Source organism: Centroberyx affinis, unplaced genomic scaffold (assembly GCF_046629955.1).
Source record: "Centroberyx affinis isolate AG114_WGS23_722 - 3 ecotype Tasmania unplaced genomic scaffold, CSIRO-AGI_Caff_v1 ptg004632l_1, whole genome shotgun sequence".
NCBI classification, from domain to species: Eukaryota; Metazoa; Chordata; class Actinopteri; order Beryciformes; family Berycidae; genus Centroberyx; species Centroberyx affinis.
This window is the reverse complement of record NW_027282237.1, coordinates 30012-42196: the sequence shown is the minus strand read 5'-3', so window position 1 is coordinate 42196 and position 12185 is coordinate 30012. Positions and strand designations below refer to the sequence as shown.

General features: G+C 42.5%; 1 protein-coding gene across 1 annotated transcript; it reads right to left on the bottom strand.

The window, feature by feature from the left end:
• Positions 1 to 2998: 2998 nt before the first annotated feature.
• On the bottom strand, positions 2999 to 10240 carry LOC139665615 (placenta-specific protein 9-like). The gene is made up of 4 exons (XM_071544695.1): positions 10104 to 10240; positions 9936 to 10007; positions 4009 to 4100; positions 2999 to 3544 (listed from the first exon to the last, which is right to left on the bottom strand). The coding sequence occupies exons 2-4, from the start codon at positions 9997 to 9999 to the stop codon at positions 3389 to 3391; spliced, it is 312 nt and encodes a 103-aa protein (XP_071400796.1). The 5' UTR covers positions 10000 to 10007; positions 10104 to 10240; the 3' UTR covers positions 2999 to 3388.
• Positions 10241 to 12185: the final 1945 nt, after the last annotated feature.

Below are 12185 nucleotides of genomic sequence, written 5' to 3'. Positions count from 1 at the left end.
ATCCTTCCGGTAAGGCATGAATGAAGCTGTGAGCCCTGCAGATTTTCCAGAGAGGCCCCCGCCTACCTGTCCGCCCTAGAGTAAGCTCTAACTTCTATGCAATGTAACGGTATAGCATGATAATAAGGTATCACTTTCTAGGAGGTGTGAACGCTCCACGAGCATGACGACATCCCAAGCAATAGCAGTCCACGGTTTGAGGGGTGTTGGTTTTGGTGGAGAGGCCTTCCCCTCTCCTTCAACCTCCGATGGGGATTACTGAATTATTCAGTAGACCTAGGCACTCACAGTTTCCCTCTCTCTCCGTTGCCCGTGTATTCTGCTCTCTCTTCCTCTCCGCTCATCCTCTTGTGTACCCTAATTCTGAACAATTGTTTCCGATTTACAAGACTTACAAGAAGTATTCATGGTTATTCCAGTCTGCCGCTGGTTTCATTTTGTGGGAGGATAAACGCCACGTTCAGATAGAAAGAGGAGGAGCAGCCCCCTATAATAGATGCTTCTAACACAAGCCATCTGGGAAAGAGAGGCTTTGTGAGTCTAGTCGCCGCGTTGTTTCCAACACTGTAAACCCATTTAAGTGGTGCTTGTTGATAATCAGTAGTCGTTAATCACATTGTAGCCATGGCTGCGTTATAGATCAGAATGCTAGTTTGATTTTCTTCTTAAACTACGATTCATAAAGCCCTTTCCAAGCTCTTTTAGGGTATCAAGGTACTGTAATTTACGGGGAATCTGCGCAGCAATCGGAATGAAAGGTGTCGCTTGTCTTTGTGTCTGTAATGGTTTCCGACATGTAGTATCTCAGCCCTGCTCCATGCTCTAACTCTCCGAGAGCATTCAGAACCACTGCTCCGGGGGAATCATACACTACATTGCCAATCAATGAGCATAATTCTTTAAGAATCTATAAGACAAGTCTGTATGCCCCGCTAGACGTAATCATTTATCAGTGGAATTTGATTATCATCTCTTTAAGTGCTTGTTTATTGTAAAGATCGTCTCCCCGTGGAGATGGGCGTGGGGCTATATTGAAGTGTGTAGCTGTGCCCTGTCGGTACTTCAAATCGTATAGATGAGCTAGTCTTACTGTTATAGTGATAGTGGTACATTTAAGGTGGTGCCATTAATCTCAGCCTGGACACCTGGGAACATGTAGCAAAGTCCACCTTAAAACCCTAAGGCCTAATAAAAATGAAAACCGTGTAAATAGCATAGGTAATTTAAAAAAAAAAAAACGACAAAAAAAAAAAAGACGAACTCACCACAGTTTTATGTGGGACTGCGTACTGAACGACGTGTAAACTTAAAGGAGGAGCGGTGCGAAGCCAAACCTTCGCGCGCGCTCGCTTCCGGTCTTCTTTTCCAAGTGTGCAGGCACAACTTGTAGGCAAAATATGCCAAAGCTTTTCTACCATTTGCATAACCATTTCTAAGGAACTTTGAGTGTGTGAATGTATGTCTCTTTTCCCCAGTACAACATAAATCCAATGTTCCTCCTGCAAGTGAAAATACTATCATTTATACAACCATATTGTGATTCTGTATAAAGGATGTGTTTTGGGTAAGGGGGGGGGTTTACCTTGAACACTATACGATTAGATTAAGGAGCTTCTTATAAAGTGGAGATTTCCAAGTCCACCAAAAATATGTCATGAAAAGATAAGTGCATTAACAACATTGATAGTCTCAAACCCTTGCGCTTTTTTTTTCTGCATGTACCTTTACAGTATAAGCCTGTTTTAGCAGAAGTCCAGAGCTTGGGCCTGACTGGCTGATTTGTGCATGCACAAGCTTCTGGTAATAGCAAACCTCTCCGACGCTCACCTCGATAACCCACACAGGCCGAATCCCAGCGTAAGCCCGGCCTGCGCGACCGTACTTTGGTCCGTGAGTTTCGTGACGCACATCCGCAACTGTACAAATCATATAATCCCGGTGTTATATGGACGGCATGATATTTTTTAGATGATATGCAGTACCTTTTTGGCATCCCGTAGGTTGTCTTAACGCTTTCGTTCAAGTATACAGGCTTGTACCCTTTGCTGGATGAATGGAATGAAATGACAGCAATTGTGTTTTGATGCTGTTGTCGCGGGGGGGGAAAGCGTGTTCGCGTTATCGTCCGTGCGCCAAAGGAACGAGAAAAAGGGACCCGGGGGGGGGGGGGGGGGAGTGGTGTTTCGACTCCACCCCGACCAAGTATTTGCTGTGTCATGGAAAAAATAACGTCGCATTGAATGTCTCAATTTGTGGGGGAAAAAAATCCTCCTTAAATCTGTCCGCACGCCATCGGAATAAGCGCAGGCCTGAGACGGCTTTGTAATTATATGTTAATCATTTGTAAATGAATAATAACTGAGTTGATGGATAATTTAAGTGTAGCTTTTCTCTAAGTTACAATACTAGCCTACAGTATTGTCATTCGTTCCTTGATATCAGTGATCATTCCTAATTGGACATTGCTTGCGAGCCCCCCCAACATGTTACCTATGTGTTAAGTGTGTTGGATGCTGTTATTGTGAGCATATTAACCCAGGTGTTTCAAAAGGCAGTTGTGCTAGTGTTTGACCGGCGAAACAGCATGTCTCCCGTGCAACAGATTTCAGATCGATGCTGCCGAGGCGCGGCGTAGATGTCTTCTCTCCGTGGATACGTTTTTTGGAAATCCAGCGCCCCCTGTCGAGACAAAACGAGTCCAGAAGAAATAAGCCACTCTTCTCCTCCTTGTGATCCTATTTTGCATAATGTTCTGTACCGCAGGATTTTTACGGGGAAAAAAAAAAAATCAGCGAAAAGCCTTGTACTGTACCTACCGAAAAAAAACAAAAAACCGCTCCGTGTGTTTTAACGACATGCTGCTTTAACTGCTTTGATAAAGAAATAAAACTCCTTCCAGTATTCTGACTCCTCTGTGTCTTTGTCACTTTCATTTAGGCTTTGCTCTTTAGGCGACGGAGAGGGAAAGCAGAGTCAGAGTCCAAATCAAAGTGTATTAATCCTTTGCACACAGCAGTGTAAACATGCCCTCTGAGCTGCGTCACCACTGACTGCGGGGGGGGGGAGGCCTGGGACTAAGACAGGAGAAGAGATGAGGTTGTCCCAGGATTAGCGAGAGCGAATAATGCAGACAAGTAAGCATTAGTGTCGTGATCTATCAGCCTGTCCCGCCTTGTGTAAGCCTGCCTCCTCTCCTGAGATACACACTTCTTTTGCTGTACAAAAAAATGCATCTACACAGTCAGATTCTAACAATGCAAGCTACAGGTTTTTGCAGACAGATGGTTTCATATTTTAAACATTCTCCAAAGTTCAAGCGGAGTTTGACCCTCCACCTCTGGATGCTGGTTCTGGGTCTTGATGATATTTGTCTATTTCTTTGTCCTGGTTAGTTCAGGAATGCGCCCTCTCCCCCCTTGCCGTCCAGGATGTCCACCACAGGCTTGCCACTAGTGTCCAACAGGGGGCGCCACTCCGGGTCTTCGATGACATCCAGCAGAGCGGCCAGCTCAGCCTCCAGCTTCTCCACAGTGTCCTCCACTCTCTGCGGGAGGGGGGGGAGGGGGACAGGGGACACGTTTGTGAGGTTGTCATATGAATGATACATTAATAAGTTGTCCTATGAATAATAGAATCATCCCTCGTATGAATTATACAATCACTCATTCATATGAATAATGCAGGCACTCATAACAGCGTGTAGGTAAAGTCAGAGCAGGACACACCGGGATTTGTGAGGTGAGTTGAGACCCGGAGCTGTCTAATCTAAGTTTGGAAAAGAGCTGAAATCATGGGGTTTTAAAACTGGATGCCTTTGTCGACATTTTATCCCTCGAAAGGAAATGCTGAGGATTCTTTGGCAGCCTCAGATGGAGAGGAGGCTGATATTTAATAATAAAGTTGACAACACCGGGGGGGGGGAGAAATCCCGCAATCCTGTTGATTTCAAACCGCTAAGGGCCGTGAGTGTGAGGAAGGCTGGGAGACAGCAGCCACAGGCTCCTCTACCTTCTCCACCACGTCCAGGCGGTTGTGAAGACTTGTGTGCTCCTGACAGGCACTCGAACGCACCGCTCTAGGCTGGAGGGCAGACTCGGGTCCTGGGGGAACAGAACACAAGAGGTGTAACTCACTCATTTGGTTTCATATGATTGTAAGTGCTTAAAATCACTGGGTCACAGCCAAACTATATACTGTATTCATCTTAAAACGTGAAAAATACCCTGAATTTATCATCCTATCACATCATATTCAACATACTATACAACCTGGGGACCAAAAAGAAATTTCTTAGGATATGAACTCACATTTTGCACATGCCCTGATTGAGGTAAATTACAAATAAAAGATAATAGAAGCAATCTATCACAGTGGTTATGAGGTTATGACTTCCATCCATCCCAACAAGTCAATTAATCTAGTGTAAAATCTTATTTTTCTGTATTTAAAAAAGTGAAAAAACTGACTAGTTGATTAAGATAACTTCAGTAAATACTAGTGAAATTGCACTGGAAAAAGTGAAATTATTTCACCCTACTGGCAGAATTTGCCACTTGTTTTAAGAAAAATTTACATTTTAAGACTGAGATGGATATTTTTGCAGTGTGGAAAATCAAGATTTCTTTACCCACCCACCCACACACACACACACACACACACACACACACAGTTTCTTCTCTCTCTCGCTCACAGCTCTCTCCACACGATTGCCATTAGCCTCGGCAGGCGGCTTGCAGCCGAACCACTGAGCTCACCATCACAAAACCTGGCGCCGAGCCATCCTGCTGACTCGGCTGTGCGGTAAACTGAACCGAGATCAGATAAGCCCGTCCCTCGCCAGGATCTGACCTGGTTTATGCAGGAGGACGGCACCGCTACGCACTCACCTCACGGGTATGCAGAGATTGTTCTAACAAGGATGGACGTAGATGAAAAGTGTAAGCTGGGAGGTGTGTAATGAGTGTAACAGTGTTGGTATCAGTCAGCAATTTGGTCTGCAGGCTTATCTCAACACATAAAAGATACAGGATGCACACCAAAATATCCACTGATTTAGAATTATCTGGAGTGTAAAGTTGTGTTACACTCAGCACACTGAGAGCAAACTGTAAAATGCTCTTGGTTTGAATCAAGGCCTCCCAAGTTTCACAGGCCACATGCATTGTTACAGCTATTTTCCCACAGTTATGTTTCCAATTATCCCTTTCTCTTTGAAGCCGACACATTTGTGGGAAACCTGCGTTCTCTCTCACAAGGCTGCTGTGCCGTTTCCCAGCTCCTTTTGTACAGTAAAAGCCTGTGGGTCGATCTCACGTTGATAGCTTTTATACTTAATAAATGACTGAACTTTTCATTCAGATGTCAAATGCTTGGAGCAGTGTTGTTATTTAGATGGAACCTTTGGAGTGTGTGTGGTTCGAAACAGCAAGGGGTAATGACAATCACAATGGTACCTGTCTATGTCTGCTGTTATTGAACTTTAAAGGATAAGGCTGGTGTTTTTTAATGCATTGCTTACCGTCAACAAATCCTATGAAAATAACAAAATCGGCAATGATTTTGTTTTGCCAACAAGTCTCGTCCATGTAGTCGGTGCCCAATGAAGCCATGTCCCAGCAGCCATAGAACTCCATTGTATTAAAAAAACAGTTAAAAACACGTCAAAGAGCCATGCTGTTGCTCTGGGCAACATATTTCATCATCGTGATGCACCGGGCCAGCCGACTTTTTCCTCAAACAACTTAAATAGCTGTAAAACAATGCGATCTCAGGAAAGTAGTTCCTTAGCACCGAAAATAGTCCCCGGCGTAATGAAGAATTTGTTCCCATTTTAATTTGATTTGGTAATAACTACAACAGCCTGACTTTTCGTGGTAACAGTTAGTGATTTTTAAAATGTAAACTATGTCTTTGTGAGCTGTATTTCAAGGTTTTTAGCTTACAGTTGGAGCCAATGACTTCCGGGTTGAAGGCTAAAAACGATACGTGGGAAGTCAGAAAGTAACGGGAGTAGAGCAAACGCATTGTTGATTTTGTTATTTTCATAGGATTTGTGTACGGTAAGCAATGCATTAAAAAACACCGGCCTTATCCTTTAAAGCATGACGCAAAAGGCGGTATAGAGTTGCCTCTGCAGAGTGGATTTTGTCAATATGTGTGGCCAGGAGTGTATCGTTCCTCTCATACCATGGCTGCTTGCCAAAGACCAAACAGGGCCGCACTTTCACCTTTTCTCTCGGAAAAACACTGTCTGGAGCTCGTTCCTTGCCCACTTTCTGGCAAAAACACTTAGGTCCCATTCGCTCTTGCAGCTTTCTTTAACAGCTACCAGGCAGCGAGCTGAAAACTTCCAGCGAACCAAAATACCCCGAGACCTTTCCCACACTGAGAACTGCAACCCAAAGCTACTTTTCTTTACATATATTTTGTGTATTTTCTAAGGCGAATATCTTTTCTTTGCTTGTTTAACAGTTGGTCCAGTGGAGCACCCATCTTATCGTTATATGAGAGAGAGAGAGAGAGAGACTTAAGCTTTGGATGCAAAATTGTGCACAACCTTATGATCTTTGTTTGTTTGCTGGAATCATTATATTCACCCAAATAAGTTCACACCAAGCAATCTGACTGGTCAAACAAGCTCTCACTGATGCTGGCCTTCTCACTTTTTTGGGGCTGTTTATCTTGTCCTCCTTGGGTAAAGACCTTCACATGCACAAGGTGACAAAAATCATTTCAGAACAAAAACAAAACAGCTCAAACACACCAATCATTCAGGCCACTCTCAGATCCATGGGTCTAGACTCCTTCGTTATTCAATTTTAGCTCTCTCTTCCTAGCTGTACAGCAGATATCTAGTTTTATAATTGTTAATGTCACCATATTAGTGTCTGTCAAAGATAAAGGTAAATCTATTGTTTTTGCTTCCATGGATAGAATGATAGGAATTTTCCTGCTGTCCTCTCACTGCTAAACAGCATCCACTATAACAAGTCATTTAGTTTAGTATAGAGTCTTAAAATCTTGTCTTGTATTAAGGGGACAAAGACCCAAAAAACAATTCCCACATCTTCATCGGCACATCCTCCTCCAGCGTACAGTCATGACTGAGTGTCCGACCTGTGTGTTTTTACAACTTTGTCCCATGGTAACATTTTACAAGCTCCATTACGCGGGCCTCAGGTGTGCCAAATACAGCCAGGCAACGAGCCAAGAAAGCGCAACGGACGGGATACGAAGATACGAGTCTTCTTCATCCGACTTCCCTCGCTGAGCAAACCAAGCAGATGTTTGCACCCGCTGCATCTTCCCAGCCGGAGGACGCTTGGGGTTTTTGTTAAATTCACTCGGGCGCACGAGCGACTCGGCAAAGCTCGCCCGACAGTGATGAATGGATCGTCTGCGGTCTGCTAAAGACATGAAGAGGGATGCCAAATTGCGACGCGCTATTGCTTACACAGGATTTGGAAGGTAGAAATCCTTATCTAAATTTAGCATGTTGAGCGTACTGAGTGGTTTTGTTGTTGTTGCTCTCCACGACTGCCATGACCTTCAGCTGTTCGCAGAAAAGTGCTGCTGGTTTCGCCATCAGCGAGAAATGGGCACCAAAAGGCCCCGAAAACCACAGCTGTGCTTCCATGCGTGTGTGTGTGTGAGTGTTTGTGTATGTATGTGTGTGTGTTGTGTGTACACAGCACAGCCTGTTCTTTAAGAGGGGGAAAATTTGCAACAGAGAGCTCCATGCTGATGTGTGTGTGACGAATGTCTTACCCACTGAGTCTGTCAGAGAAAATGAAAAGGAAGGAGTGTGTGTGTTGGACTAAATAAATTAGTGACAGTATAACATAGAAATAGCTGACAAAGACCAAGACTGGCTGAAACACTATATTATCACCAGTTTGTTCAGTAATGATAATAATCCCTTCCTGTTTACGTTGACTTTTCCTCATGTGAAGAGGTTTTGGATGAGAGGAAAACCCCTCCTCCCTTTTTTTTCTGTCCAAACTGTTCCAGGAGGTTGAGAAATCACATCGCAACCCCCCCACACACACTCCGAGAAAACACACACCGCAGGAAAAGAAAACACAGATATCTAACTCGGTGACTCCACCCGGGGACAAAGGTGAATGAATGTGTGTGTCATGGTGGTTGTGTGTGTGTGTGTGTGTGGCAGAGGGAGTGAATAATTCAGTGTTACTTCACAACAATAACAGTGTGTTCATACAAAGCAGCCTCCGGCCTTGTGGACAGAGGGGACCCGCCCATGGAAAAACAGCAGGGCATTTTTACTTGTAGGATCACTGTGGAATAAACTATTCTTAAAAGTGTATTTTTCTTCGAACAAGTGAAACAATAACTGACAATGGGGTGTAATTTCAAAGTCAGTAAAAAAAAGTAAAACACAACAAAACACAACAGACACTATCACAGTGTTTATGACTGCACTGCAAGAAAACTTATACATCTTAACCAGTCATTTATACTAATTTTGATTCTTAAAATCCTTAAAAAATAAAAGGTGAAAAATCTATAAATGGCATGAGATGATTTCCCTCGTTTCCAATGCAAATCTATATACATATATATTTGTACATATTTTTATTTCTTATTTCTTATTATATTTTTTATTACATTTTTAATTGTATTATTATTATTTTTATTTTATTTTATTATTTTTATGTTATTGTATGCACCTCCATGCCAAAGCAAATTCCTTGTACTGTGAAAACTTACTTGGCAATAAACTTTATTCTGATTCTGATTCTGATTCTGAAATCAATTTTTTTCAAGAATTTTCTGGAATCAAGAAAATGATTTCCTTGATACTAGTGGAGTGATCTCCCTTATTCCGACTTGTTTCAAGATATTGACACTTTCAAATTCCTGAAACAAGTAAAACTGCATTGGAAACAAGCCGAATTGACAGAAATTTTCACTTGTTTGAAGAACAATAAGATTTTAAGGCTGAATATGAGGCTAAATGTATTGTTTCCAGAAACAAATGAAACTGGATCAGAAGCAAGTAGGGATCATTTCACCCACACTGGCAGAGTTTTTCACTTACTAACATTTTAAGACAGAATATCAGACTAAAAAAACATACGTGTGTGTGTGCTTGCTTGCATGCCTGTTTGTGTATGTTTCTGTATGCGTTACTACGTTACTGCAGTTGGCCATTCTTGCAGTATGAAGTCACTGTAATTCACACTGAAGCCTAATGCCGTCAGTCAGTGATGTTGCACAGATTTTGCTCCGGGGGAACGGCCAACATTTTTGTGAATTTCCATGGGATTTTAGTAACGGTGGTAAACAAAGCTCCAACGGCTGGTTAGAGGCAGGCAGCCGGACATATATGGATAAAGGGAAGAGTTGTTGCTAGGAGCTAGGCTGACGGTATATTAGATTAAGTGTAGCCAGTGCGGCAGTGGAATTAGTAACAGATGTGCTGGCTAAACCCATAACACACACACACACACACACAGACACATGCATATGATGTCAGTTCGGCTTCACGTGTGTTCATCCAGCCATCACCTACACACTCTTACATACATCTGTGAAACCTATAAAACCCACAGCATCACATATAGAGTGAAAGACAAAGATATACTGTAAAAAAATACAGACTGCAAATCCCATTAGAAACGCCTCATAATTTGACAGCGAGTCATCATCCACCTTGCTTTTCAACACTGCTAGATCATAAAGCATATTCGCACACCACTGATCTCTAAATCATCTGTTCCTGCAAATCAGCAAAACCTGCTCTCCAGAGTCCAAACACCTTTAACAGACTGAACCGCTAATCTACTCAGTTGTTTTCCCAGCTGCTGTGCGTCTCTCTGGCCCTTCCCCTTTGACCTCTGACCCCTTTCCACCCTTCACCCACCCTCCCCTCCTCCCTCCTTTCCTTGACCGCACCCGACCGCATCCCTTACCTGCCGCCGCGTAGCCAATCAGGAGGAGGAGGAGTCCGACCGAGGAGGCGGAGGGGCGGGCCATGGTGAAACCTGGAGACAGAAGAGAGAGAGAGAGAGAGAGTGTGACTGCTGCTGTGAAGAGGAGAGAAAGAAATAAAGAGAGAGAGAGAGAGAGGGAGTACTTACAGTGTATCCGGAAAAACTCAAAAACTCCTGAAATTCAGAATCAAACACAACTCTTTTTTTTCCCCTCCTCAACTCTTCCTCTCCTCCCTCTTTGCCCTGCGTTCGCTCTCTCGCTCTAATCCTTCCCTCCTTCTCTTGGTTGCGCCCAGTTTCCTAATGAAAACACTAGATGCAGAACAAAAAGCCCAGTATCTGGGAGGGGGCGGGAGGCTTCTTTCTGGGGAGGGGACTGGATCTGGGGTTTAAGAAGAGGGAACTCTGGTTTCATTTAATGCTTTAACATGGATGTTATTGGGCGGTTTAAGGTTTAACTTGCATTTGTGGTCACTGGCACACTGTAAGGCATATTCAAAATCTCCTAAATTCAGATTTAAGTTGATAAATAGCATAATCAGGAACATTCTGCATTACAAAACATGACTATTAATACTTTCAGTGTGCGCAAACTAGCATCATACAAGCACAGGAAGGGCTGACCTCATCCAAACCATGTGAAAAGTGGAGAAACATTGTAAGTGAAGTATGCCAAAATAATGTGTACATAATAATAACAATGAATAATGTAAAACTTTTAGTTTTAACTGATTAACCAAAAGGACAATATAGGCTATGGACACTCAAAGACACGTAACATCACAGGCAAACAAAATATAAAACAATATAAATTTAGGATTACACAGTAGGGATATTACTAGATTACTAGAAAGCTACAAAAACAAAATAGCACAGCATAGACTGCTGAAAAATAACATAATATCCACAAAATCCAGCAGTTTTACCATCCCTTGCTGATATAGCCCCCATGCTTTCCACCATGGAAGTATTATATTAATTATAATTATATTATTATATTACTTTCCTACAGATGTTAGATGTATTATTCATCAATCTGAGACACAGGTTCAGGTTAACTGCCTTGCTTAAAGTTTATTCGACACTTTAAATAGAAGACATCTTCCCAGTTGGCAGCTCAAACTGGGAAACACACGTGCCAGTGCTTGATAACAAACCAGTGACTCTCTGGCATCTGGTCAGCTTGTTTTATACCACGAACAGCCATTTCAAATGAACAGAACCTGATGTAAAATCCTCTGTAGAGTTTGAGTCGTGCTCTCATACTCTGGATTTAGCATTTGTATCAGCAGCTACTACCTGGTCAATCCTGCTTTCCTTTACTGTTTGTTTATGTCTGTGTGTGTGTGTGTGTCTGTGTGTGTGTGTGTGTGTGTGTTGGAATGGCTTGTGCTCATTTCTGAGACAGACCATCCGTTTGACGTAGCCTTCTTAGATAAAATTGCCTTGACCTAGGTTATATTGGTAAGATAATGCTCCTGATATTTGACAGCTTTGGACATGTTCACAAAGTGGCTGTTATGGCCTTACTGACTGCAAAACCAACTAAAAACAGCCAAACAACAGTTGCCTGGATCCTGTGGCGGAGACGATGACGATGCTTTCTGTATCCTTAAATGTTCTTCAGTCTTGTTAAACCTCTGCTAACCTCTCATGTGGAATTTACTGGATTCAAATAATGCATTTAAAATATCGCTTGTCATGTGAAAACGTATCTCCAAAATATAAACTTTTCAGGAACTAAGGCAAGGCAAGGCAAACTTTATTTATATAGCACATTTCATACACAAGGCAAGACATAAGAGACATAAGCGGGCTTGTTTTATAGCTTCACCATCATGCATTTTTCAAATTTCCAAAGGTTTTTTTTAAAGTCTTTCATAAGCACCAACAGCCATAGAACTTATTCAACCCATAGAGCAGCATGTAATCCTTCAACTGAAGTTACAACATGAAAATCAGCAAAGTTGGAGTTACATGGTCTTCACGTGATAAAATGCAATTCCTGTATGATCATTTCCTCATTTTGCATTGCATCACTTCACAATAAATAAAAAAAATGACTGACATGGACTGATTGCAATTTATTTTTTGCAGAGGGAATTTCAGTCTTCTGTTTCCTCGGCTGCACAGCAGCAGCTGCAGAGTGTTTTAAACAGCCGGCGGAAGAAACGTTGGACTCTCTTTTTTACCTCTGAAAAGTAAAAGAGCAAAGTCAGTGCCTCAGTT